The sequence below is a fragment of the Wyeomyia smithii genome, chromosome 2 (assembly GCF_029784165.1).
Source record: "Wyeomyia smithii strain HCP4-BCI-WySm-NY-G18 chromosome 2, ASM2978416v1, whole genome shotgun sequence".
Classification (NCBI taxonomy): domain Eukaryota; kingdom Metazoa; phylum Arthropoda; class Insecta; order Diptera; family Culicidae; genus Wyeomyia; species Wyeomyia smithii.
This window is the reverse complement of record NC_073695.1, coordinates 243225443-243252652: the sequence shown is the minus strand read 5'-3', so window position 1 is coordinate 243252652 and position 27210 is coordinate 243225443. Positions and strand designations below refer to the sequence as shown.

At 38.5% G+C, this 27210-nt stretch overlaps 2 protein-coding genes across 2 annotated transcripts in view; both read left to right on the top strand.

Annotated features, from left to right (window-relative positions):
• The window catches only part of LOC129720741 (probable serine/threonine-protein kinase DDB_G0282963), a 137540-nt gene that overhangs the window by 29256 nt on the left and 81074 nt on the right, over positions 1-27210 (top strand). The window lies entirely within an intron of this gene.
• LOC129720512 (uncharacterized) lies at positions 1621-6657 on the top strand. The gene has a single exon (XM_055671994.1). The coding sequence runs from the start codon at positions 1621-1623 to the stop codon at positions 6655-6657; it is 5037 nt and encodes a 1678-aa protein (XP_055527969.1).

The following is a 27210-nucleotide window of genomic DNA, read 5'->3' as shown; positions in this document are numbered from 1 at the left end:
GAATTACTTGGGTAGGGGCTATGCCAAGTAATTCTGTTAAAGTAAGTTCAATCTCATCAACGGTTTGATCGTTGGTGAGACCTTTCAAGACAACCTTGAACGGCTTGGCGTTCTTGGTGTCATATGTAAAAAAATTTGTACATCTTGTCAGTTAAATACTCACGACCCTTTACTGAGTCGGCTAATAAGCGACATTCACCTCTACGGCCAATTTGATAGGTAACTTTAACGTCAGAAACAAACGTTGAAAGTTCCTTTTTGAATATATTAAATTCAGAAGAAATAGTTACCACAATAGGTCGAACTTTCTCCTTTTTTTTAAAGATTTTACATTTTGTATAGTTTCATTACTAATAACTTCCATTTCACCAGCTTCTTGCTCAGGCAAAATATCAAAAGGATTGTCACTACAGACACTCGAAGTGTCAGAAAGAGATGCCTTTCTTTTTCTTCCCGCAGCGATGCGTGGTTTCTTTTTCCGTCCAGCCATTTCAGGTGATACGAAAAAAGTTAAAAGAAATGTCAAATTCAAAAGTAGGTAGTCTTGAGAAAGACTTATGGGAAATAATTTTCAGGTAGTCTTTAAAAGACACACTGACAAAACACAAACTTTGAAGCTATAGGCAGTCAAAGACCAGTCCACAAGCAACCGAAAACACGTCTGATCTGTCTGAGTTCGAGACGCACCGAATTTCATCACGTAGTTTTAACCATTTACCTACAATGGATGAGACTTCATCTGCTACAAAAATGGCGTTGTTCAGAATTGAAGCATCTTATAAAATTAGTTTGTAATATGAAACCTAGAGGGAACCTTTCTTGTTCCAATAAATCGATGTAGAGAGCTAAGCACCTACCGTAGAGATAAGCTATTTTTGCTCTCCTGAGCTTCACTATGAAATTCTGAAGATTAAACGCTCTCTTGGCTTTTGACCACTGTACGATAAGGTTGTGTTCCTTTCAGGCTGTCCGAAATCGCCAATACGTTTCTCGTGGCCACTGATAGTTCGCTCGTGTGTGCAGTTATCGAAGATTTTGAACATAAAAGTGGTCCTTCGAACCGGATCAGGCTTCCGGTCGTTTCGTTGAAGATTGGTGGAGTGACCACGTGAAACGTGGGATTCGGACAGCGAATGTAGGTAGTGAAATTTGGACAAAGAGTCCGAATATGAGAAAAATGTGCAATGGACGCTGATGAACACATGTGAATATAAAAAAAAAATTGAAGATTTAAAAGAAGAACGTTTGTGCGGAGAAGATTGATATGAAACTTATTCGATAAGTGAATGTAATATAGCGACAAGGAGAAGAGAAAAAGTGCTGCTTAAAAGTTTGAGTTGCAGTGTACTCAGTAGCATTGCTCGATGCTAGTTAGATCGCCACGCGAATCGGCTTGATCTTTTATGAATGTTCCTTATGCTTTAGGTCGGTCTGGGTGGATTAGATAGCGTATAATTCGGGCAAGATGGCAGCTGAGAAAAAGCTGTTGATGACGTCGTACACTCGCATGATTGACTCTATTGAGTCACGTGCTGAAAAATTATTATTTTCGTGCGTTCTTTTGATACCGAGAAACAAGATAAATTACTTCTCGAAGATAAACTAGATACGGTTGAAGCTATGCGTTCTTTATTTCATGAGACTGAGGTTAAGTTGTACGGCGTGATTGAGGAAGATGAGGTGCAATCTTGGCAGATGACTAGTGAGAAGTTAGAAGATATGTTTGATGAAATTCGGCATCGTATTCGTAGCACGTTACGGGAATGTAACCAACCTAAGCCCGTAAGTGCCCAAGTCGCGGTTGCTCCTACACAGCAAACACAGTCGAAACTGCCAGAAATTCCCCTCCCTCGTTTCAATGGCCAGTTAGAGGATTGGATCTCCTTCAAGGGTCAGTTCAATTCACTTGTTAAACGCCGAGAAGGTCTTTCGGAGAGTGAAAAGTTGTTTTATCTAAAGGCCGCTATTCAAGATGGCGCAGCTCGCCATGTTCAATCTGCTGAAGACACGTTTTCGTCTCTCTGGAGAGCTCTTTGCGGTGAATTTGAGAATAAAAGGCTTCTCGTTGATAAGCACATTGCCCAGTTGTTCCATGTAAAGCCAATATTTCGTGAATCAGGGTCAGCGTTGCGATCGTTGATTAATGACGTGTCTCGTAATCTTCGTGCATTGAGCAATCTTGAATTAAAACTTGGACCTTTGTCTGAACAATTTGTAGTACATTTGATCTGTTCTCGCCTTGATTCTCGTACCAGAAAGGATTTTGAGCTACAATCGATCGAAAAGCAGTTACCGTCATGGGAAAAATTGCTCGAGTTTCTTCAATCTCGTTGTAGATGTTTGGAAAATATAGAACACGAAAGCAAGGTTACCCAAGTCTCAAACCACGGTGCTCGCCAACAAGCAACCAGTAAAGCATTTCCTGTCAGTGTTGTTTCAGCCAAACCAAACACAACTTGTTTCGTTTGCAAGGGTGCGCACTATTTGAGTCGCTGTGAACAATTTCTGAAGCTAGTCCCAGTTGATCGATTTGCAAAGGTGAAAAGTTTTGGTCTTTGCTTGAATTGCTTTAGCAACAAACATAGAGTGGCAGATTGCAAGTCCAGCTCATGTCGTAAATGTGCACGTCGACATCATACCTTAATTCATGAATCTGAACCGAACCCAGTAAACGCTGGTGCTTCGTCTTCCACGACAAACACACTTGTTAGTGTTGTACCATCATTAACCACCACCTCACAATATGTTCTCTACACAGCTGTGGTGCAGATTGAGGATGAGTACGGGAACTCCACACAATGTAGAATATTACTCGATTGTGGATCGATGCATAATTTGATCTCCACGAGCATAGTAAACGCGTTACGTCTACGCAAATTCAGTACAAATATAAGCATAGAAGGTGTATCTGGAACACCAAAATTGATTAAGAACATGGTTGGAGCACGGATTCGCTCAATCTCTAATAAAAATGTTTCGATGAACCTGAACTTCCTAGTGATGAAACGAGTCACATCCGATTTACCAATACGATCATTTCCTATCGATCCCGGAAGAATTCCTGTAGATGTACAGCTTGCAGATCCTCAGTTCAATCGGTCGAGACGAATCGATATGCTTTTAGGGATCCAAGCATTCAATGAATTATTCACTGGCCAATCATTTTCGTTGCCAGACGATGGCTCGTTCTGGTGCAAAGAGACAGTTTTCGGCTGGGTGGTGGGAGGAGCAGTCAGTACACCGAAAGGGCGGCTTACTGCTACGAACTTTTGTGGAGTAGTAACGAATGAAAATTTGAGCGAGCAGATCAGCAAGTTTTGGGAGATGGAGACTTTTCCCGAACCTCGAAATTTGACCGAAGATGAACGAGCCGCCGAACAAAGTTTTTTGGATACGTACCGAAGGTTATCGGACGGTCGATATGAAATTGGCCTACCATTAAAATCAACTATCGATTCACTAGGTGACAGCCAAACGATGGCTTTACGACGATTTGTCCAAATGGAAAGACGATTGATTCACGATGCTACACTACGAGATCAGTACTTAGCATTTATGAGCGATTATAGCGAGCAAGGTCACATGATCAAAGCCGAATATCCTTGTCCTGATGGTTTTTTCTTGCCTCATCATGCAGTGTTCAACCCCGCGAGCACTACCACGAAGACACGAGTTGTTTTCGATGCGTCGGCATCCACGACGAGTGGAACGTCTCTAAATGATCATTTACTCGTCGGGCCGGTTCTGCAACGTAAGCTAACTGAAATTGTGCTTCGTTTCAGGGTACCGAAGATAGTGTTTACTGCGGACATTAAACAAATGTTCCGGCAGATTGTTATTCGACCAAGCGATAGAAAATATCAACAAGTTTTTTGGCGTGCGCGGCCTGAAGACCCTTTGGAGGTGTACCAACTAGCGACAGTCACATATGGCACAGCATGTGCCCCATTTCTAGCAACTCGAACACTGGAGCAATTGTGCAAAGATGAGCGAAAACGATTTCCTTTGGCGTCCCAGGCTGGGACTGTAGACTTTTATGTTGACGACCTACTAAGCGGAGCAGAAACAATCGAGAAGGCATTGGACCTACAGAACGAGTTTATCCAAATGATGGCTGCAGGAGGATTCAAACTACATAAGTGGGCATCAAACTGTCCTGCATTACTGGAATCGGTTCCGAATGCTGATAACGAACAAATTGCCTTTTTTAAGGATGAAAAAACGACACGTACCCTGGGTTTAACGTGGCAACCCCGACAAGACGTATTCTTAACAAAACTGCACGAAATAGATTTCCACAACGGTCCAGTAACCAAACGATCAATCTATTCAGATATAGCCAAATTGTACGACCCTTTGGGCTTGTTGGGACCAGTGATCTTCGCAGCAAAGATACGATTGCAACGTTTATGGCAGCTTGAGGTTGAGTGGGACGATGTGTTATCCGATGATGAAGCTGAACACTGGACTACCTTTCGGAATCAATTGGTACAGATGGGAGAAATACCAATCAAGCGCGGTGTCTTGCCGTACAATTTCCCTTGCCAAGTGGAGCTTCACGGATTTTGCGATGCGTCCAATCTCGGTTATGGAGCATGCGTATATGTACGTTCGATTAATAATTCCGGACATTGCTCAACTATTCTATTAACCTCAAAGTCTCGAATTGCACCACTGAAAAACGCTAAACCGACAATACCGCGTCTTGAACTTTGCGGTGCACGTGAACTTGCCCGATTAATTTCAAATATAACGCACAATTTGAACATTACTTTTTCCAAAATTGTTCTTTGGTGCGATTCCACCACCGCTATTTCTTGGATAAAGACCGACCCAAGCAAGCTGAAGACATTTGTTTGCAACAGAGTTATCGAAATACAGCAACTGACTAAAAGTATGGAGTGGAGACATGTGAACACAAATGAAAATCCAGCAGATTTCATATCGCGTGGACTATTACCTAGCGAGATCCGAGCATGCAAGCTTTGGTGGTTTGGTCCGACATTTCTGACCAAAGACGAGACAGACTGGCCTGTGAATTCTCAACAACTTCCGATAGAACAGCTTCCAGAATCGCGAAATCCTTCAATGAGCTTCGCGGTCATCGATACATCCGAAAAATTCATCTTGTTCGCCAGGCAGAGCAGCTTTAGGCGAATGCAACGTGTCATGGCATTTGCACTGCGATTCATCGACCATATTCAGCGAGGTAGTCACAAGGATCATCGATATGGGCAGCTCACCATCCAAGAATTAGACAAGGCAACGAAGGCGATGATCAGCATAGCCCAGAGAGAAGCGTTTCCCAGAGATTTCCGTTGTCTTGAATCTGGTCAGGTAATTCATCAACAGAGTAAGTTAACTCAGTATTCAGTGTTTCTAGATAAAAGTCGTTTTGCTGTTATGCGAGTTGGTGGAAGGAATCATAATGCTTCATGGATACCGATACATCAGAGGCATCCCATGATATTACCACCTGGTCATCCATTCACACATGCAGTTGTAAGAGCATATCATGTTGAACTTCTGCATGCTCCACAACAGCTATTACTCAACGCGTTGCAAAGACGATATTGGTTAGTACACGGTCGCAGCACTGTACGCTGGGTCATTCGACGGTGTGTTACTTGTTTCAAGGCGAAACCAGTGACAATGCAACAGATGATGGGCAACTTACCGAAATCACGCCTTGAAGGTGGCTACACATTTCGAAATACTGGAGTGGATTTTTGTGGTCCTGTGTATGTCCGTCAGCAAAATAAGCGGTCAACTGTCGTGTATAAGGCGTATGTGGCAGTCTTTGTTTGCTTCGCCACGAAGGCGATACATTTAGAGCTGGTTTCCAACCTAACGGCGGATGCATTTATTGCCGCATTACAACGCTTCATTTCACGCAGAGGTAAATGTGAACGATTGTTTTCCGATAATGGTCTGAATTTCGTTGGTAGCAAGAACAAGTTACGAGAAATGTACGATATGTTCCGGTCTCAGCTTTTTAAGCACAAGCTGGACGATTTCTGTTCAAAGGCAGCCATAGACTGGCACCTTATACCGCCTAACGCTCCACACTTCGGCGGATTATGGGAGGCAGGTGTACGATCTGCCAAATATCATCTTAAGCGCATAATAGGGACGGCTAATCTAAATTTTGAAGAGTATGCAACCGTTCTTGCGCGCATCGAAGCCGTTCTAAATTCGAGACCGATTACACCAATGTCGGTAGACCCTAACGACGTCGCACCTTTAACCCCTGGGCACTTTTTAGTGGGACGACCTTTAACGGATATTGCTGAGCCCGATGTCACCGATCACAAAGAATCAACACTCTCCCGTTGGCAGCGACAAACACAGATGGTGCAACATTTCTGGCGTCGTTGGTCAAACGACTACATTACGACATTGCAGAATCGCAACAAATGGCACGAACGTTACCCAGTGAAGAAGAATCAAATGGTCATCGTACGTGAAGACAATCTCCCTACCATGCAATGGAAACTCGGCAGGATCAGTAACGTCATTCCGGGCCCGGACGGTCTAGTGCGAGTTGTGGACGTGCGTGTAGGCAATAAGCTGTTCCGACGACCAATTGCCAAGCTGTGCCTTCTACCAATAGCAGACAACTTCCCATCGGCCGACAACGATTTTAATAATGATTGAATGATTGAAATTTTTCAATTTCAATGGGGCCAGCATGTTCAGAATTGAAGCATCTTATAAAATTAGTTTGTAATATGAAACCTAGAGGGAACCTTTCTTGTTCTAATAAATCGATGTAGAGAGCTAAGCACCTACCGTAGAGATAAGCTATTTTTGCTCTCCTGAGCTTCACTATGAAATTCTGAAGATTAAACGCTCTCTTGGCTTTTGACCACTGTACGATAAGGTTGTGTTCCTTTCAGGCTGTCCGAAATCGCCAATACGTTTCTCGTGGCCACTGATAGTTCGCTCGTGTGTGCAGTTATCGAAGATTTTGAACAGGCGTTATCATAGTTTCAAGACAGAGACCATTTTAAAGCGCATAATATTGAATAATCAACGTTTCACCTATGTCATAAAAATCGTAGCAAAAATAGCAAATATTTGCGTCGTCTAATACCTGCTTTACACTGGTCAACACAAATGTTATTCGAGTGCAGCTGTTTCGGGCTTTAGGGCAGCACTTTTTTCGATTCTGTCGACCATCGACCTAGTTTGCCACTTTTTTCTTCGTTATGAAAGATGAGTCTTATTTATTGCAGCGTAAAGAGACTGGTTCCGCATGAATTAAAAAAGTACTTTACTGATCAGAAATTGAATTGTTAGAATTTTTTTTTTTCATTGAAAACAGAGATCTTCATCTGGTTTCGAACAACTCCCTTTAACTTGTTTTTGTTTCGGCAAACTGGTAAATCTGGTACCTAATGAAAAGTTGCACTGGCCCGCACCACAAAAACGTTAAGGCCATCGCTCCGGACAACGCTTTTTGGCCACCATCGCTTGAATTCCCAATTAGCGACTGCAACGGTACCGGTACTAATTGAGATCAAACCCTGCCAATGATCGTCACTTCTCACGCCACGCCACAACACAATTGCCCAGTGGCAGGTTGGCCTCATTTGTCCGCTCATCATCCGCCTGTTGTTGTTGTTTTCACCCTGACCGCAAACGCACAACGACCGGCGGCGATGTGATTACTCGGAAATCCAGCCGAACGCGAAACACGAAGATTTTAGACGAATGATAGCGTGCGCTCCCCGTCATACGGCATCGATGCTGCCGCGACCAGCATTACCTGGAAAAACATCGTCCGCTCGGGTGCTAATTGATGTTTTGTATAAACAAACAAAACCGTCGTCGTCACTCGGCGTCCGATTCGGGAAAATAGATAAAACATCGCCTCATGCTAGATGGTGTCGACGCACGCACCTGGCTTTGCAACCTGCGCCATACGATAATACCTAAACTGTCATGAACGAACTCACACACATGGCGGTTACACGTCACCACCAGTCGATTGACGTAAATGCTGACAGTTCGTTTTGCTGCCTGATTTGGGCACTGCCGCCGAGTGAAATGGGGAATTGAATTTAAAGTTGATTTATTTCACTATGAAAATCTGGTATTTTGTAACGAAAACCTCCCGTTCACCGGAAATTCGAACAAACTTTTCTCGGAAATCACACCCGGTGTGTGAGGTTAATCGAAATCCCACCGATATATCATCGGTGCATGCCGGCAATGTCGGTGGGGCTGTCGTGACTGGGGTCCATTTGTTATACAAGTTGCTGTAATATAATTTCAGAGGCGGGGGGAAAGAAACTGGCCACTGGCATCGGCCACACGGGGTGTTGCAGCACACACACACACACGCACCCGTACACCGTTTTTGCAGGTCCCCCTGCTGTCTTCGTCTTGTGTCGCTGTTGTCTAGCCAATTAGAGGCGACCTGGCCGAAAAAGGTGACCGATTTCCGGAGAACCCCCAGCCAAGCGCACAAAATAATTAAAAGTGTGAACCGTTTTCGCCGGAATCGGCCATCATCGTATCGAGTGGGCCAAATGAATGGGCCTGTGAAAGGCAGTGTCGGACCGGTTCAGTTCTGGTGAATTCAATTATGATGAAGAGGCTTCTGGGAAGTGCGCGCCGTTGTTCGTGAGCGCTTGTGCGTCGACGCTACTGCCTTGAGTTTGGGTTGGTGGAGGGGGGTACCAGGTGAAGCCGTAACCGTTGGGTGGCAGACAGCAGGTCTTGCCAATTTAAATAATGCGCTATCGTCTTTTGGTTTTGTTGATTCTGTCTAACTGTGCTGGTGACGATTCGCCAACAACAAGCCGAAATGGTGTTCTTTTTATAGATCAGTTTACAGTTGAAATCGATCGGGTTGTGCAAATTGAGCGTTGTTCGCGATAAGTTTGTCGAAGGAGGAATTTCAATTGATTCGTAGTTGGTTTTGGGTACGCTGAATAATTAGTGTATGTTTTTTCTTCTTTCAACCGAGTTTCAGTCCAGTTCGTTGCTGAAGGGAACGCGTTCGAGGATTATTACGCAATGTTTCGCACTATCAATCGAAAAGCTAGACATATAGCAAACAGATTGGCAGGGATTCTTCGTTAATCACTTTATCAGGCCACCTTAATTTCCTCGAACTTGAATCGCCCCCATTGCGACTTGCTGCTGGCAAAGGCGTATACCAGTAAAACTTCGTTTGCGCTGAGTTCCAAGAAATTCGATTACCTTCGCAATCCACGTAGTGAACTAAGGCTGGTCTTTTCGCATTTGATTGTGTGGATCCTTGTTACACTGGCTGCTAACGTCAGAACAGTTCAACGTTTTCAGCTGTTCTTTTTGTAAAAGCAATAATCATCATTAAGGAAATTTTTATCATAAAATTGAATTTTGAAACCGAAAAAAACTATTAATAACTTGAATTTGAAAATCCACAGACAATGCTTCTTAAATGAGTAAATATAAATAACTTCCAAACGAGCCTATAATTCAGTGGTTCCCTTTTGCTAAGTTAAAATTTTGAATAGCTTTTTCAAAATTGCATATTTTTCTAAATTATAAAAAAATACAATAAAGCCGGATGAGAATCCAGTTGAGGTTTTAAGTTATCGACCAATCAGTTTGCTTTCTTCAATAAGTAAACTGTTTGAGAGAATTATTCTTTTTTGCAATTCAATTTTTGCAGATGAACAGTTTGGATTTCACCATGGGCCTTCCACTACTCATCAATTGCTCAGAATAACTATTATGATCCGAGCTAACATATCTGTAGGTGATTACACTTGAGCTGCTCTTACACATAGAAAAAACATTTGACAATATTTGGCATAAAGGTTTGATTATAAAAGTGTCAACTTTCAATTTTCCAACTTTTGTAATCTAAGTTATAAAAACTGTCTTACTGATCGAACTCTCCAGGTTGTCTGCCGGAATTCAAAATCTGATAGATATCCTGCCAGAGCAGGTGTGCCTCAAGGTTCAGTTTTGGGTCCAGTGCTGTACGTACAACATATTTACTTCAAATCTTTCTCATTTACCTCCAGGATGCATAAAGTCATTGTTCTACGATGATATAAACAAGGAAAAGGAAAAAGTTTTCGTGTCATATGAAATCGACAAAAGTGGAAAATCTTTCGCAACGCTTCTAAAACTGAATTGATAATTTTTCTTCATGATAATAATCATGTTGTCAAGATGAATTAAGTTATTTTAAATTGGTTGAACCTAGCCATAACTTAAAATGGAAAATTCACGAAAACTGCTTCTAGAATGCGTACCGAAATATGAATGATTCCCTGTCGAGCCTATAATTCAGTTTTTTCACAATCTTTTCCGCTCCATGATAATAAAATGCAGCGCTGTCCGTATGTCAGGAGTAAATTCAAGAACGGATCAGCGGATCGGCGTGAAAATTTGTATGTAGCGGTTTTTTGCATGAAACAAGAGCTAACCAAACAAATGGAATCAAATCTGGAAGGAAGGGGTCCCATACAAATGAAACACAAATTTCTGCATAACTCGGGAACTAATCAAACAAATTGAACCAAAATTGACATAAAGAGATTTTAAAGTGTAAAACATATCTTCAGGTTAGTTTGATTCCCCTCCCTTCTTTTCCATTTCAATGTAAGAAAATTTGTATGTAGGGGTTTTCTGCATAACACACGAACTAATCAAGCAAGTGGAACCAAACTATGCAAATGAAGGCTTTTGAAAGCAAGAAATATTTCTACCATGGTTTGGCACCCACCACTCTGCAAGGAAGGAGTCTCACACAAATTTCTGCATAACTCAAGATCTAATAAAGCAAATGGAACCAATTTGACATGAAGAGGTTTTGGGGCGCAAGAACTTATCTTCATGGTAGTTTGATATCCCTCACTCCTTGCGTAGGGGGAGGGGGGACTACTATACGAATGAAACACAAATTTCTACAAAACTCTAAAACCAAGTTTGAATTGAAGGTGATGATTTTAGAGTACAAAAATTGTTTCTATGCTGATTTGACACACCTCCTCACTCTTTTCAAGAGGGGAAGGGTCGAATACAAATGAAACACATGTTTAAACTCTTTTTTCCGGAAAACAGCCTGAAATTGTCGAGATGATACTCAGAGGCCAATCCAAGATGGCGACTTCTGCACTCTGGAAAACAGCCCAAAGTTGCCGAACACCTCCAAATATGAGTTTTATCGTTTTAAAGAAGAGGTGCGGGAGCCAAATTTTGACCTCAGATACCATTTTGAATCTTCATTTTTTTTATTGAATATGCTTCCCAAGTGCCAGTGTATTTGTAGTATTCTTCCTAAAAAATAACTCTATCGGTCCAGTTTGACAGAATGTCCACAAGAAATCATTTTTTGTACATCCGTTTTACGAAACTGAGACAAACTATTCAGAATAAAGCTCTAAACCAGAATAAATACTTCTCATTTTAATAAAAATTTTCGAACGTTGAAGAATGGTATAACTGGAAATAAAGGAGTCACGCCTCTATTTCCAGTTATATCACGCTCCAACGCTTGAAAAAAAATTATGTCAGAGCGCGATTTGACCATGAAGCGATAATTTGCAATTGCAGTAATCGGCCTTTTTCAAGGCTACTACATGTCGTCAGTTTCATGCGACACTGACACTGGGTTTCGAGTAAAACGCGTTTGAAAATTAACATCGAAAAATTATTTTTAAATTTTCAAGAAAACTTTTAAGTTCAAGATTTTCTATCCTTATCTTACATTGTTAGGTCTATCATGCACATATTATGAGCATGTTGTACAAGTTAAAACCTTATTTTCATTAACTTTATAGTAAATTTACGATTTGTGCAGCAAATGCAGTTCTACTCATAACTCTGGATTTTTCAAGAGATTTTCAAGAACTTAACAATATTAAGCATCGTTTGCCATCAAAAACTGAAAAATGGAAAAATTTGAGTTGTGTCAGTGTTGCATGAAACCGACGATGTACAGGTCGGACTCGATTGTCCGGAATTTTCTTTTTTCGGTGTTCGTTTACAATTTTTTATCGGTAATTTTCATGTCACTTCCGGCATGTTTGGGACATGTTTGAAATAAGTGAAAATAATCTATGTTCATTTTTTTTATGCTTCGCTTCGCCTCAGAAATAATTTCTGGTTACGATTTTTTTCTGTGATTCGATTATCGATTAATATTTTTGATGTTTCGGATAATCCAGTCCGACCTGTATTTGGAATAGCATAATGAATGGTTATTATTAAACTGCAACTGTGGTTTGATGCTGCTGCAAATGCACAGCAGTGTGATGTTTATTACGATTCGTTGATACTGTGCATAACCGGCGGTGTACACGAAACAAATCCGATTTCAAACAGAAAAGATCGGCACGTTCTGCTCGCGGTGCTGAGTTCGTTTTAGAAAATTCACAACACTTCATCAACAAGAATGTAACGTCTTGAAGAAGACGGTTACAGTTTGACATCACAGCAGAATTTTGACCTTCATACTTATGTCTACCATCGGTAATATCAAACACGCTATAATCTACTCCCATTCGACACGGGGACGGGTACATTGTCTTCTTTCAAGCCGCAACATGACACGATACATGATATTTTGTTGCCTTCATAAGCTCATTTCAAGATGGCTTGACAAAGTTTTTTTTTAATTCTTTTAGCACCAATATTTAGTGGTTAATTTGTGGTTTCGAAATCCAATTTGTGGTTGAGTAATTTCTGAGAAATTTTCAGAAAACTGAGTCAAGCCATCTCTGGAAATAATTTCGCTTCAAATGAATCGGACAACGATGATATATACATTAATCGAAAGCTCTTAATTTGTGGTTCACGAAAATGTAGTTTTTGTAGGCATACTTTATATTAAAATATTTAAAAAACTATTATTTAAATATTTACAGTTGTCGCTGCCGTTGAAAGCTTTTTTGTTTTATTATTCAGGGGGTAGTTGTAGTAGCATCTTCCTGAGACGAGAATATATCGAATTTTAATTCTAGTCAGGACTCACACCTTTGGGCATTTACCATGCGTTTTAACCGTTCCCTACAGTTCTAAGGCCCATTCCCAACCTTCAGGCATCATTCCGGTTTCTAAAATACCCAACAGTCGAATACAGTTGCGTAGTTGGTTACCAAAATATTATATTTATCGAAACCAAAAATTGTTCGTTATTATTATCAGGCTGTAATTTATTCCAAGAGTTAAAACGTATGTGCTAATAGATTTTAACATATAATAGATTTTGTATGAGAAAGACCAGATCACACCCCTAGGTGTATTAATTTAGGTCTTTTTTTTTTCAAACAATCGGTAAGCGGACAAACTACATTTCCGGAAATGATTCGACCAAAGATCGAGAAAATTACGCTCGCATGTCTACGTAAAACTTCACTTATTTTGAGGGAATTTACGTAAAACACACGGAGGCTTGTCAACTACAAATATCTGCTAATTGATCAACATTTGCATTTCGCAGCAAATCTGCACATATAGTATACCTGCTGTTTACATACTGTTCCACCTAGAAATACTCAGAGGAAGAGATTCGCGGTGAAAAAAATCGCCACTTCGGCAATTGGGTTTCTATGTCAGACGTGCCAGATCTCTTCTCAAAGCGCAATGTTGACTAACATTCGACTTGTATAATCGGTGGTGACGGTGAAAGTCCTTAAGAATAGTAAAATGCTTCGCAAAAACAATGTAAACGATGTTCAAAAATTTAAATAATTGTTTTTTAATTCTTTTATTATGAAGTATGCCTACAAAAACTACATTTTCGTGAACCACAAATTAAGAGCTTTCGATTGATGTATATATCATCGTTGTCCGATTCATTTGAAGCGAAATCATTTTCAGAGATGGCTTGACTCAGTTTTCTGAGAATTTCTCAGAAATTACTCAACCACAAATTACCACAAATTGGATTTCGAAACCACAAATCAACCACTAAATATTGATGCTAAAAGAATTAAAAAAAAAACTTTGTCAAGCCATCTTGAAATGAGCGGCGGGGCTATTCAGTAGATAGCTCTAAACCAGAAAAAAATGAGATTCATTATGTCAGAGCGGATATCGCACGCGATCATGAAGCATTTATGTATTGATTATTACAATTTATTTTCATTTTTCATTGTTCTTTCAACAGAGTCAACTTAAGCAAATCGATTAGTGCACTTTTGACGTAGAATTACTTCTTACCGCTTGACAACCATTAAATTGATTAACCCCAATCCAGTGTATTTCCAAACCTATTGCAAACAAATGTATTGACATAAGACAGGCTGTCGTAATTCTACGTTAACCTTGCGGTCGTGTCTTATAAACAACCTCTTAAGTTATTTTTATAGTTATAGAAAAAATTAGCTAAAATATGCTATAACTTCGTTAGGAAAAGTCTTGGAGATGTGAAGTCTTTGACAAAAGCTTATGTTTTGCATGATCCAATGCTTCCTTGAACAACGTTTTCTTGTAAAATGCAACTAACAAAAGTTTAATACAGAAAACTAAATTTTAAGTTACTTTCATGTAAATTACTCTGTAACTCTGTACCCAATAAAGATACGTGTTTTGTTTATTAAGCGAGGTTCATGTTTCTACATGTTCCAAAACTTCGTCAAATAAACCATTTCTCTATCTCTTAACACAAAAAAGTTATTATTGGTTATGGGGTCGTTCCTAAACCACGTGGTCATTTTTTGTTCACTTTTTATATCCCCCGTCGCCCCTCTGATTTTAACCAAGTGGTCTTTTCATTTATCAAGTGCCAAAAATGCACTTTTTCTCAATGATAGGTAAACGTTTACAGTTTTGTTATTAGCTCCACCTCAAGTGGGGTGACAAAAATTCAATCCGTGAACTGAGATTGACAGTAAAGTAAAATTGAGAATAGGAAAAGTGAAATGAGAATGTTTCTAAGCTCAAAAATTTCTAAGTCTAGAAAGTCGATTGTTTCCGTTTTTTTAGATAACACTAAATCTAGACGTTTCCTGCTTTTCTAAGACTTTTGGCATAAAATGGATTTTTTTTTCGGTATCGAAAATTTCATGAACTGCTGTGCATTTTTTTCGTCGGTCATAAAGTTGAAACTTTGATCGCTTTGAGGCACGGATCGAATTCTGATTTGTATCTGTACTGGAAAATAAATCCAATATTTATCGTTAGATTACAAATCAATAAATTTTCAAGACTTATCCCATCTTCGTGGAATCATTTCATCGTTCAAAATGGTCGTGAAATAATTCCACGCGAAAGGTCGCTTATTCCGTTTTTTACTTCAGTGATAACTGGTGTTAAATAAAAAATGAGAATTTTTTCAATACCTTTCAGTAACTCAAATACAGAGCGTAAAATTTTCTTTCTCCAAGAAAATTGCTCTTTGGGCTCCCTAGAAACAGTAGGCGTGTTTGGTTTTGCTAGTTTGAATTTAGTCAAAGCAAATATGGCGTCGAAACAGCACGTGCTCCGCGAACGCATTGTACGGTTCTACGAAACGCATTTCCAGCAAGGAAAATAGTTCACGGTGACACATTTTAAGGAAGAAAATGTACCTGTCAGTACGGTATATCGTATCCTGGGTTCCCTGAACGTAGAGCGGAAGGTCGGAAGTGGTCGTCCGGTGACGATAATGACGAAGCAGAGGAAGACATCGTTGAAGAAGCTGTTTGACAACAAGGACGCAACCAGCCTGCGTGACGCCGGTCGGAAATATGGCTGCTCCCACGTATTGATCCATCGGACCCTCAAGATGGAGGAATCGTCTGCAGGAAGAAGACGAGGTCGCCGGAGTACACGGAGGAGCAGATTGAAACGGTTAAAACACAGTGTCGGTGGACGACCAAAAATACCGCGGGACGTCTTTCGTTCTGGACGACGAAAGCTATTTTCCGCTGTCCAAAACGCATATTCCAGGAAATGATAATTACTACTCCAGCGACAAGTCATCCACACCGCCTGAAGTGAAATACAAGTTCAAGCACAAGTTTGAAAAAAGGTTATGTTGTACATCGCCATTTCCGACCGGGGCATTTCAAAGCCTTGGTTTAAGCCGAGCGGTCTGGCAATCAACCAACAAATCTATCAAGAAGAGTGCCTCGATAAAATCCTGCTGCCGTTCCTGAACGAGCATCACGCGGATGGGAAGTACGTCTTCTGGCCAGACAAGGCGTCTTCCCATTACGCCAAGAAGACGCTGACGTATCTTGAGCATGAGCATGAGCATGAGCATGATTGACCGCCCGCGGTTGCTACTCCGTTATTGCCAGATCAGCTGTAATTACACAAAGAACCAACAGATGATGTTTGGGACCAACATGCATCCTCAATGTGTAAAAACAGGTGACCTAAATCTTTATATTAGGCAATACCAGCGCCGGCCGCATCCGAATGCAGGTCAAAGAAGGAGTTTGTATAGGAATATGTTGACGTGATACTCGCTTTATTGGAAGCCGAGAACACCTCTGCACTTCCACGAGAAATCACTGGGGTGTTGGATAAAGGGGAAGGTATACAGCAGGGTTCGTTTTGGTAAACGATGCGCTAATGTCGGGTTCTTCAGAACAAGCGCCGCGTCTACAAGTTTATTACATCCGCCACGATATTCATAATGTGATTCGAACTTATTAAGTTTGACAAGGTAACACCGCAACAATAAAACGTACGCGAGGATACAGGATTTTTGACTAAACCGAGACAACTTAAAATTACCGTATATCTCCTCGTAAGGTGATGCTCTTTATACATAAAACTATTGCGCGTTGTTGATCCATCTGTAGATAATACGACCTCATGGAAGGTACCGACGCGGGGGTTGCAATGATATTTATCGACTGAACGAAATCTACTTCGATTTCCGATGTAATAATTTAGATGCAACGCGCGAGCAGTCTCCGACTTAACGTTGATGAAGATGAGAAAGATATGATGAAATATCTGGGTTCACTTCGCGAAATCACCACACGCCGGAAGTCCATATATCAGCAAAACTCGCCCGGGCTGAATACGCGTTTACACCGAAGCGTTACGAACAACCGCTTTAATCCCCCTTTAATCCCCCCGACACATACGCGCAGGAACTCGGCGGTTACGTCGATTATCTCTTAACAATGTACGCCTAATACGCCTAATAAATATGAAAATTGGCAATGTTCCATGCATCCAAAGCCTCAACAATTTAATAAAAGCAAATATACATATAAGCCTGAATATATTTTTAAATTTATTGACAAAGTGCCGAACTAGGCATAAATATAACAAATTATGTAAAACAACTGGTCAAAAGCTTGAACAATCAAAAAATCAAAGCATATGATTCCTGAGAAACACATACTCCAAACTCCACAAACCACACTAACACTTTGTGGACAAAAATAAAACTTGTTACTGAAACCCTGCGGAAAAAATACCGCGCACAATTTCAACGATGAAATCAAAATCTCTCTGTATCTGTTTTCTCACATATAGTAAAACTAGAAACAAGCATCAAAATATCACTTTACAATACAGGCAAGACAAAACGTATACTTAGCTTTCATCTCTTCATTTTACAGTTGTTTTCATCGTTTTAGACTTTTCTTTAAATGGAAGTACAGTGGCAACATACATGTATGCCTTCACACACTCGTTTAATCCATACAACATTTCATTCGTTGAAAAGAGATAGCACATAAACACTGTAAACGGCGATGCATGGTTTTTATCTTATTGGCAAATTTTCACTTCAAGTTTAATTAGATACAAGCCAAATATAATTTGCACTATGCCAATGAATAAATCCCTAATGAGCATTCAATCACTATAAAACTATGTGGAGCAGCTGCTCGAAAAACACTCTCCTTATTGTATGTAATAACACCACACACTCCACACTTTCAAACCGTCGCCAAGACAGCGATAGAAAAAAAAACAAGAAAAAATAAACACTTTGGTGAATCTAAAAAGCAACGCAATAATATTCAATTTTCACAATTAAATTCACTTTTTGTGGAACTTCACACTTTTCGCACTCAGCACATTTCAATAGAACACCTGTATATATGTTTAACAATTCTTTAGGTGTAAAATAACCGAAAATCACCAAATAATGTGATGATTTCAAAGCAGGAACCAGCTGGCCAATCTTGATCACGGCCTCGCACAACCATCAGCGAACTTTTCCAAGAAAAAACAATTTTAAATTTAGAAAATGAACTCACTCCGCGATAACATCTATAACGAACATGCAACAACTAAATTAAACAATTTTCTTCCGATATAACATGCGAGCGAAAAATTTTTGCGTCCGATTTCAGTCATGGCTTGCTTCGACCTCGCCAAGAAGACGCTGACGTATCTTGAGGAGAAAAAGATACCGTTCGTGCCGAAAGATCGTAACCCAACAAACTTGCCCCCGTGCCGCCCAATAGAGGATTTCTTTGGCTCACTCAGTGCCCTAGTATATTAAAACAGTTGGAGGGCCAAGGATACGAAGCAACTGACTACGAGTATCCGGAATTGTATCCGGAAAATGAACGTAAGTGCCGTACAACGTTCTTGTGAGAGCATCGCAACAAAGTTGCGTCGAACAGCAGACCACGGCCCTTACTCAAACATTCACTGATATTTTTTTGAAGAAAATACATTATGTTATTAATAAAAAATACTGAAATCGATGAAAAAAAAATTTTTTTTTATATGTGATTGAAAAAATTCTCATTTTTTATTTAACACCCGTTATTACACTTATAGTAAACCAGATTTCACGGCAGATGTCACTTTGCGACGTTTTTCTCACCTACGTGAGTCCCGTAATACGACTCTCTTCACTTCACTCTGATTTCACCGTAAAGTGACTCCCGTAATAAGCACCACTGTTGCGTTTGTGAGAGCTGAATGCCCACAAGAGATCATTTTTTGTCCATCCGTATTGCGAAACTTGGAAAAACTGTGGGAACTTGAAATAAAGGCGGAGCTATCCAGAAGATAACTCTAAAATAGAATGAAATGAGATTTATTTTTCGTACATCAATATTCCAACATACGAAATAAAATACTGCGCAGGTAGGGAAACGAGAGAACTGTAAACAATGGCGTGGCCTATTTCATTATCTCAGTGCGGATACCATTCGCGATATGACCATTGTGCATTGATGCAATAGTTTAATGAAATTAAAACAAAAACAGTCATGAGAAAAACTAAAAATACTTTTACATCTTTTAATAAAAACTAAAAAAACCTAAATTAATCCACCTAGCGGTCAGACTCAACCTTTCTCATTCAAACTTAGAAAAATTGATTTACATGCATTTACAATGCTTAAATCCGATAAAGGTATGTTCACTCTTTGGGTTCTAAAATATTGATGTTGTAATTGAAGTTTAAAATATGAAATTTGACGTAATGTTAGTGCATAAGAAATAGAGAAATAAAAGAAATTACTCTTAATTTCGAACAATTTAATCACGAGCGATACCGGGAACGTTGATGCCATATATATTGATCAACGCAGGTATAGTGTTCAATAGTCTTTGAATTTCTTCTCTTTCCAAAACTTTTGAACAGCATATAAAATTGTTATGAAGTTTGTTATTTGTAAGTTTGAGATATGACTCGTTTGTATGACTCTAGTTAAGTTCAAATAAGTCGTGAGATAATAAATACATAACGGTTGCTTAAGTTTGATTACAATCTAATGAAAAGGGAACGTATAGAGTAGCCAAACTTTGAAATCACGTGTTCAATCGTAATTCATCAGTGAGTGAGTCCAAGTAGTCTTCGGAATATGTTTGTTTTCATAGTTGGATTTCAGATTTTTAAACATAACAGGCAAAGTAATAATACGTTTGCAAAAAAAATCGATAGGGTCTTATGGGGCAACAAGACCTTCCATATGACACTGATTTTATGAAAATCGATCCAGCCATCTCTGAGAAACAGAACACGTTTCTTTCCATAACTTCTGAACCACATGTTCAATCTTCATAAAATTCAAAAGTTAAGGGTTTTCTAGGTAGCCCGTCGTCGAACTGAGTCGAATGATATACGACATTCGGCCCTTTTGAGCACTTTTATACCTTTAGTTTTTGCAGTGATTGCTATACCTTTCTGAGAGAAGGGCAAAAAATGAAATGATAGAAATGACTTTTTATTTCAACTTCAATCCTGAGCAAGGCCGCAAACATTGAAATAGTACAATATCGAAATTAAATAATGTTAAGGCCACATATTTTGATCGTAGCTATAGTTTTAAACAGTCTGCGGGTTACGTTTCTTTCTATAACCTTCAAACCACATGTTTAAACATTTCGAAATTCATTGTTTAAGGGTTTAAAAACCCACTAGTTTCAATTCAACTATATTCATAGCTTCTGAGATATAAGAGCGATTTTTCCATTCTGACGCCAAAACCAAAAGTTTGATAACAATGAAATTCAATAGCAACCTAAGCGGCAAATAGACCCTTCATTTGACACCAAGATAGAAAGAATCGATCAGACCATCTCTGAGAAAAGTGAGTGCGTAAAAAAAGTGCACATACACACGTACACACCCACACACAAACATATACACCTATACATGCATACATGCAGATAGAAAATTCGTCGGACTGAGACGAGTAGTATATGACATTCGGCCATTTGGATCACTTTTCTACCTTTTAATTAGCCAGTGATCGTTAGTAGAAAGTCAATCTGTTTACTTTCATTATGTGATTCCACATTTTTATGAACAACGGACAAAGTTACAATCCAATTACAATGAAATTCAATAGCAACCTATGGGGCAACTAGACCTTTCATTTGACACTAATTTTGTGAAAATCGGTTAAGCCATCTCTGAGAAAAGTGAATGAGAAAAAAAAGTTGCACATACACACACACATACCTACATACATACAGAAAATGCTCAGTTCGTCGAAAGGGGTCGAGTGGTATATGACATTCGGCCATTGAGACCACTTTTATACCTTTGGTTTTTCTAGTGATTGCTATACCTTTCTAGGAGAAAGGCAAAAAAGTTAGCCAAACAATGGTGGTCATCTTATCATGGAGAAATGAAAAAAAAATTTCACCTCCATAAAAAAAATTTTTTTTCAATTTTTTTTACGGTCTATTTATGTTTTCGAAGAACAAAAATGTTATCTACAACTTTTCCGAAGATACCATACCAATCAATTAAACTGTTTTAGCTTCACAAATATGTTTATCATAGACTCTCGGCTCAGTCAATTCAATTGAGAAGTTCTTCCTGCTATCAGGAAATCTAATTCTACGAGTTCCTATCAACAATCAGAATATTTTCAGAACCAAAATGGTCTTCAGCAAAGTTGTAGAGAATAATTGTCCTTCCAAAAACAAATATAAACCTGTGCAACGTTTCAGCCAAATAAATAATGACAATTTCAAAAAATATCAAAATTGGAACATTTGTAATCGAATTGCTCAAAAGCAAGAAAAGATAGAGTAAAAATATGGTCTCTGGTAATCTCTAGGTATCCAAAAATTTCTCTGAAGATAAGAAAATGTCAAAAAAAAAAGTTAAAACATCGATAGTTTCCATACATGTCATTTAAAAAAAGAGAAAAAGGAGTGGAAGGAAAGGATGTGCTTGTTTGATAATGTATAAAATAGTGTCGTAACAGTAGAAAAAATCCACAAAAATTTTGTTTAAAATGCACACACATTGAAATCTGGTGTAATCCATTTTTTTCAAAACTTTAGCTCATAGAAGATCGAATATTTAAAAAAAAAAATGTTTGTTAGATAACAACAGATCTCGATGTTTCATGCATCATTAAGACTTTTGGCATAAAAAATCGATTTCGATAATTTCGTGAACCTGTGTATTTTTTACTTGGTCAACAAAGTGGAACCTTCGCCGAACATATTATTGTTGAAAATTTAATTAAACCTTGCATTCAAGGAGGTGTTCATGTCATAATTGATGATAAGGCAGTAGAATTGTTAGATTGGATTCGCATGTCGAACAACGCAATTGAGGGTAAATGTTTCGTCAGGGTAAATCTATTGCACCTTTCGTAAATAACCATTTATCACTTACAACATTTGTGACATTCGTGAAGCTCTTAAAAATCTTATAACTCAACTGATACTGAGGGTAAGTCTTGTTTCTATTACACTTTACTGCTGGAGTTGTTGACCTTCTGGTCGGGCTCCAAACGAGTAATGATAACTTTATTAATATCCGGATTTCCTTTTATAGCTTAAACCTAGGTAACGATATATTTACATTCAATTCTGCAACAGCTGGAGCGACGAATGAAAATGCATTCTTTGCATTATTTTCGGTGTTTGATAAACAAACGTTATAAACGTGCGCATGGCTTGCGCTGAGTGTAGTAGACACACGGAAGGTGTGCTACGAATTCCGTTGTTGTTGTTTACTATAAGCTTTATTGCTGCGTTGATACTGGATTATTTGTTATGGTATTTATTTATACTACACCACCCCCCTTAGAGAGAATAATGTAACAGGGTGAAATTATTCTAAAAGTGGTCATTCGCCAGTTGTCTCGATTTTTTTTGTATTTTTTTCTTTTTCTTCTTATTTTTGTTTTCTTTTTCTTTTTTTTTTTGTTATTTTTTTGTTTTTTTTTCTGTTTTATATATATATATATATATATATATATATATATATATATATATATATATATATATATATATATATATATATATATATATATATATATATATATATATATATATATATATATATATATATATATATATATATATATATATTTATTTATTTTTGTTAACAATACAGAATTTCTAGTTCTTGATCAGTCTATTTTTGTGGATTATTATAGTTTTTCCTGTAGCTATATTTTTTATTTCGCAATTTGGTTCACATACTGACATAACTTTGTACTCCTATATAAAACGAGTCTAACTTTTTTCTATTTTCGTTTTGTAAATAAACTATATCTTGAGGTTTAAGGTATATTGGGTTTATATTTTCTTCTTGCATTTTTCGTCTTTTGAGTTTCTGCTCTAATAGTTTTGTTTTTGCTGCTTCTTGTGATATTTGTAATTTATATTTAAGCTCATTTTTAAATGTTTCAAAGTTGTAGATAGGTTCATTTTTACTTCCTAGATTATCTTGTGGTAAATTTGCCTTTTTTCCAAAAACTAATTCGAATGGGCTGAAGTTATGATCTGAATGAGGTGTAGTGTTGTAGGAGAATTCGTAATATTTAAACCAGTCATCCCAATCTGATTGGTGCTCTCTGGTGAATTACCGCAGATATTCGTTAAGATATCTGTAGTTTCTCTCCAACGATACAATTGATTCTGGATGATAAGGTGTTGAAAAGGTTTGCTTGATTTGTAGTAGTTTGCATACCTGGTCAAGGATCTCGTTTTTATATTCTGTTCCTTGATCAGATCGCAGTTCCATGAAATGACCATAAATAAGAATAAAGTGTTCTACTAGGGCTTTAGCTATAATGTTGGCTTCCTTGTTTTGAATTGGAATTACAACAATATACTTGGTTAGATCGCACTGCATTGTAACGCAGTGGCGATTATTATTAACGGTTCTTGGTAGAGGTCCTATCGTATCTACGAATATAATTTGGAATGCTCTCGATGTGGTTGTAGTTATCACCATCGGTTGTTTGGTATGCCTGATAATTTTTTTTTTTTGCACAATTCGCAGGCCTTTACGATTTGAGCAATAGACCCTTTTATATCGCGCCATTTATAATTTTGACGGACACCGTACAATCGGTGTTGTCCTACATGTCCTCCTGTGGGTGTGTTGTGGTAGTTATGTAAAATTATTTGGATTTCGTTAATATCCTTAAATAAGTTTTGGTTCTTTATAGATAATTATTTGCAGGTCTTTTAAAATGTCGTTTGCCATTATTTTAAAATAAGTAATAGATATCATTTGAAACATAATTTCCTCTGCAGAGAGCGCTGTTTTGTGCGTACGTCTTAATTTCGTGCTTTTTCAATTTCTGGAAGAGCAGATTCTAGTATCTGACTTCCACTTCTTACGTCTTGATGCACTTGTGCAACGAGCGTATTTCCTTTCTTCACGTTAAATTTTATAACATTGTCTACTACGGCTGTCGACAGTTTTAGTAAATTCTTTATTTCCGTAGGACTTTCTGCTTCATATATGCGGGGTTGATCAGGCTCCCTTATTTTAGCTTCATTATCATTCTTATTTCCTATTTTTCTCTGAGATATCCATTTTTTTGTCATCGATCTCAGCGTATTTTTGATAAGGCTAATGATTTCGAAAGCACTTTTATTTCTCGACTGGAAATTTTAAAATTTGCAATGTAGACTGATGAAGCCACAGCTGTGGTAGGATTAGCGTTTGTGATAGTAGGGCTTATCACGGGAGTCACTTCACGGTGAAGTGACAACCGTAATAGGCATGGTGAAAGTGATTCCCATTTGATTTACACGCGTCTTTTTTCACCGTGAGATTTTTTCACTTCGTTCTCACCGTGAAGTGACTCCCGTAATAAGCCCCAGTATTTGTACGCTATCAATTTTTTGAAAGTTTCCAAGAAGATTTATTCCTTTGCAAACCGCTGCCAATTTCAGCAACTTCTGTTCAAGCTGATCGATGATTTTGTAACGGAAAACAATATTCCATGGGAAAATTTTATTGATGTATGTACGGACGGTGCGGAAGCTATGAAAAATATTTCAGGAGTCGTGACAAGAATTCAGGAAAAAGGCATCAGCCAGTCAATGTATTGTTCATCGTCATGCATTAGCTCTGAAGAAACTGTTATCATTTTTGAAAGAAGGATTGCAGGAAAGTGTAAGTGAAATAATTAACTTCATCAAGGCTCGATCTAAAAATTCTCGATTATTGAAGCGTTGTGTTAAGAAATGGGAAGTCAGCATTCTTCGTTACTACTCCATACTGGAGTACGCTGGTTGTCTAGTGGAAAAACGTTGTTTCGCTCATCAGGTTAGCTTATTTAGCTGATATTTTCTATAAAATGAATGATACAAGCTTTTTTAATAAAAGGCGAGATAATAACAATCTTAAGTACAAACAGCAAAATTACGTCCGCCAAGAGGAAAGTTGAAATTCGGGCAGAATTGTTAAAAAAACAAAATCTGGGCAGCTTTCCAGAAACCCACCCGGAAGAACACATACGATTCGCATAGATTTTCTAGGATTCCTCACATTGGATTCGTGAGCGTCCTTGAAAAGGATTCCTGAAAAAAGAATCCTCAGGAATGACCTGTATATGGCTCTAGGATTCTTGAAAAAGAATCCTGAGTGGGAATCCTCCGGATCGTGCTTGCGATTCCTTCCACGATTCCGTCACCGAGTTAAAGGTATCCTGGGGATTCTTACTCAGGGTTCTCTGCGTGTTAGTAAGGGCAAGCAGAAATTACATAGTAGATATCTCATCCAACAATTTCCACGAAATGAACGAGCATTTGCAAGTAGGGATTATAGCTAATAAAACCCTTCTAGTTAAATATTTCCGAAATGCGCAGGATTTGTTGGAGAGTTTTGAATAGTACGTCCCCGATGAGTTCCATAGAAAATCGAAGTGGCGAAATGAAGCCAGAATCATTGTTGTCAGACGAATACGAACGCCAGGTTGATTTGACATCAGATACGAGCATGAAGGAGAATTTCTTCAAAAATCGCTGGAAAATTTTTGATGTCAGCTGAAAAATGAATTTGAAATTTTGTTCGATTTGGCTCCGCTGGTTTGGGGGAATCCCTGCTATAGAGGTTTGGAAAAGTATTTCTGGCAATTAAGGCAAATAATTTTAGAACTAGCCGTTCCCAAATCAAAACAAAGCAAGTGTCTGAAAATAGAAACGCATTAGTACTAGTTCTATCCTAAGCCAATGAATGATGACATCACTTTTTGTGTTGATTTTGACGCTCTGATAAGAAGTATGGAATGTATTTATATTGAATACAATCATTCTCTGGGAAAAATTCTAGGGGGGGGGGGGTAGGGGGGGGCGGTGTGTCCTAAAAACTTTCTAAGGGGTTCTGAAGCTACCCCGTAGTTGCGCCCATGGGTATTCATTAACAGAAAATATTCTTAAATTTGATGGCAAACACTTCTGAAGCGGTCTTTGGAAACCGGAACAATCCAAAATTATGCTAGCAAACATCGCAAGCATCGCCGATAAATACTTGAAAATGATAAGCAATGTAAAATGGGAGTTAACGCTGGGATTATTATGAGGCATTTAGTGTTACTCTGAATCGTCGTTGATGCCACCTGAAAATTTCCTTTGAATGATAAAGCTTCCTGTCCTGGTCGTTCGGTCATCGATTAAGTTTCGTAGGGCCACAATTTATACCCGCAATTTTATTCCCTCTAATCAATTTTATCTATGAATCTTCGATAAAATCAGGATTATTCAATTATGAAAAGAAAATAGGAAACTATCCAAAATTATATTTGAAACCTGATTGTAAGAGATAAAAGCAATTAGAAAAACTTCTACTATACTCCGGAAATTCCGATGTTAATTGATCCAATTTCATGACTACCTCTTCCGAAGCAGAAATAACACAAAACCGAACCGACTTTTCAATAAGTACTCGCACACAAAGCAAACAATTTCGAGTTGATTGCAAGGAAGAAGACCGAAATAATGATCGAAAAGAAACCAGCAAGAATGGGGGTCATCAATTGATGGAAGCAGACGAAGGACACTACTCTTCTCGAGAACGACGACGGTTGGAGTAAAAAGCCAAGTGCAGCAACAGAATGACGTCCAACCAGAGTTGCCAATAAAATTTTTAATTGAACTGGAAGAATGCTGAAGAAAAAACTGGATTCCAAATAAATTTGCAAAATACCTAAAAAATAAATTGTCCGAGAGCTTTTCTGTGATGGTTTTTGAATCCAAAATAAGTTTTAAATAGAGAAACTTCGGGATTACTTTTTGTTGAAATTGTAGACTGCAAAAATAGCAAAGCCTTGGTGCTACATTCCGAATCGGAACTTGACCTTCTGTTTATTATACACAGACTTCGCAGCCAACTGTTGGATGTACAGGACAATTGCGGGGCTAGCGCTACGATAATATTGACACTAACTGTCTCTCCCGAGCCGAGACTCGAACCTACGACGACTGGCTTGTTAGGCCAGCATCGTACCTCGAGACCAACTGGAAGGTTTTAAATTGTAGACTGAAAAACTTCATTTACAGCATCAAAATTACAAATTGCGCAACCAGTTCATCGCAAAATCAAGAAAATGATGTTTTATTTTATTT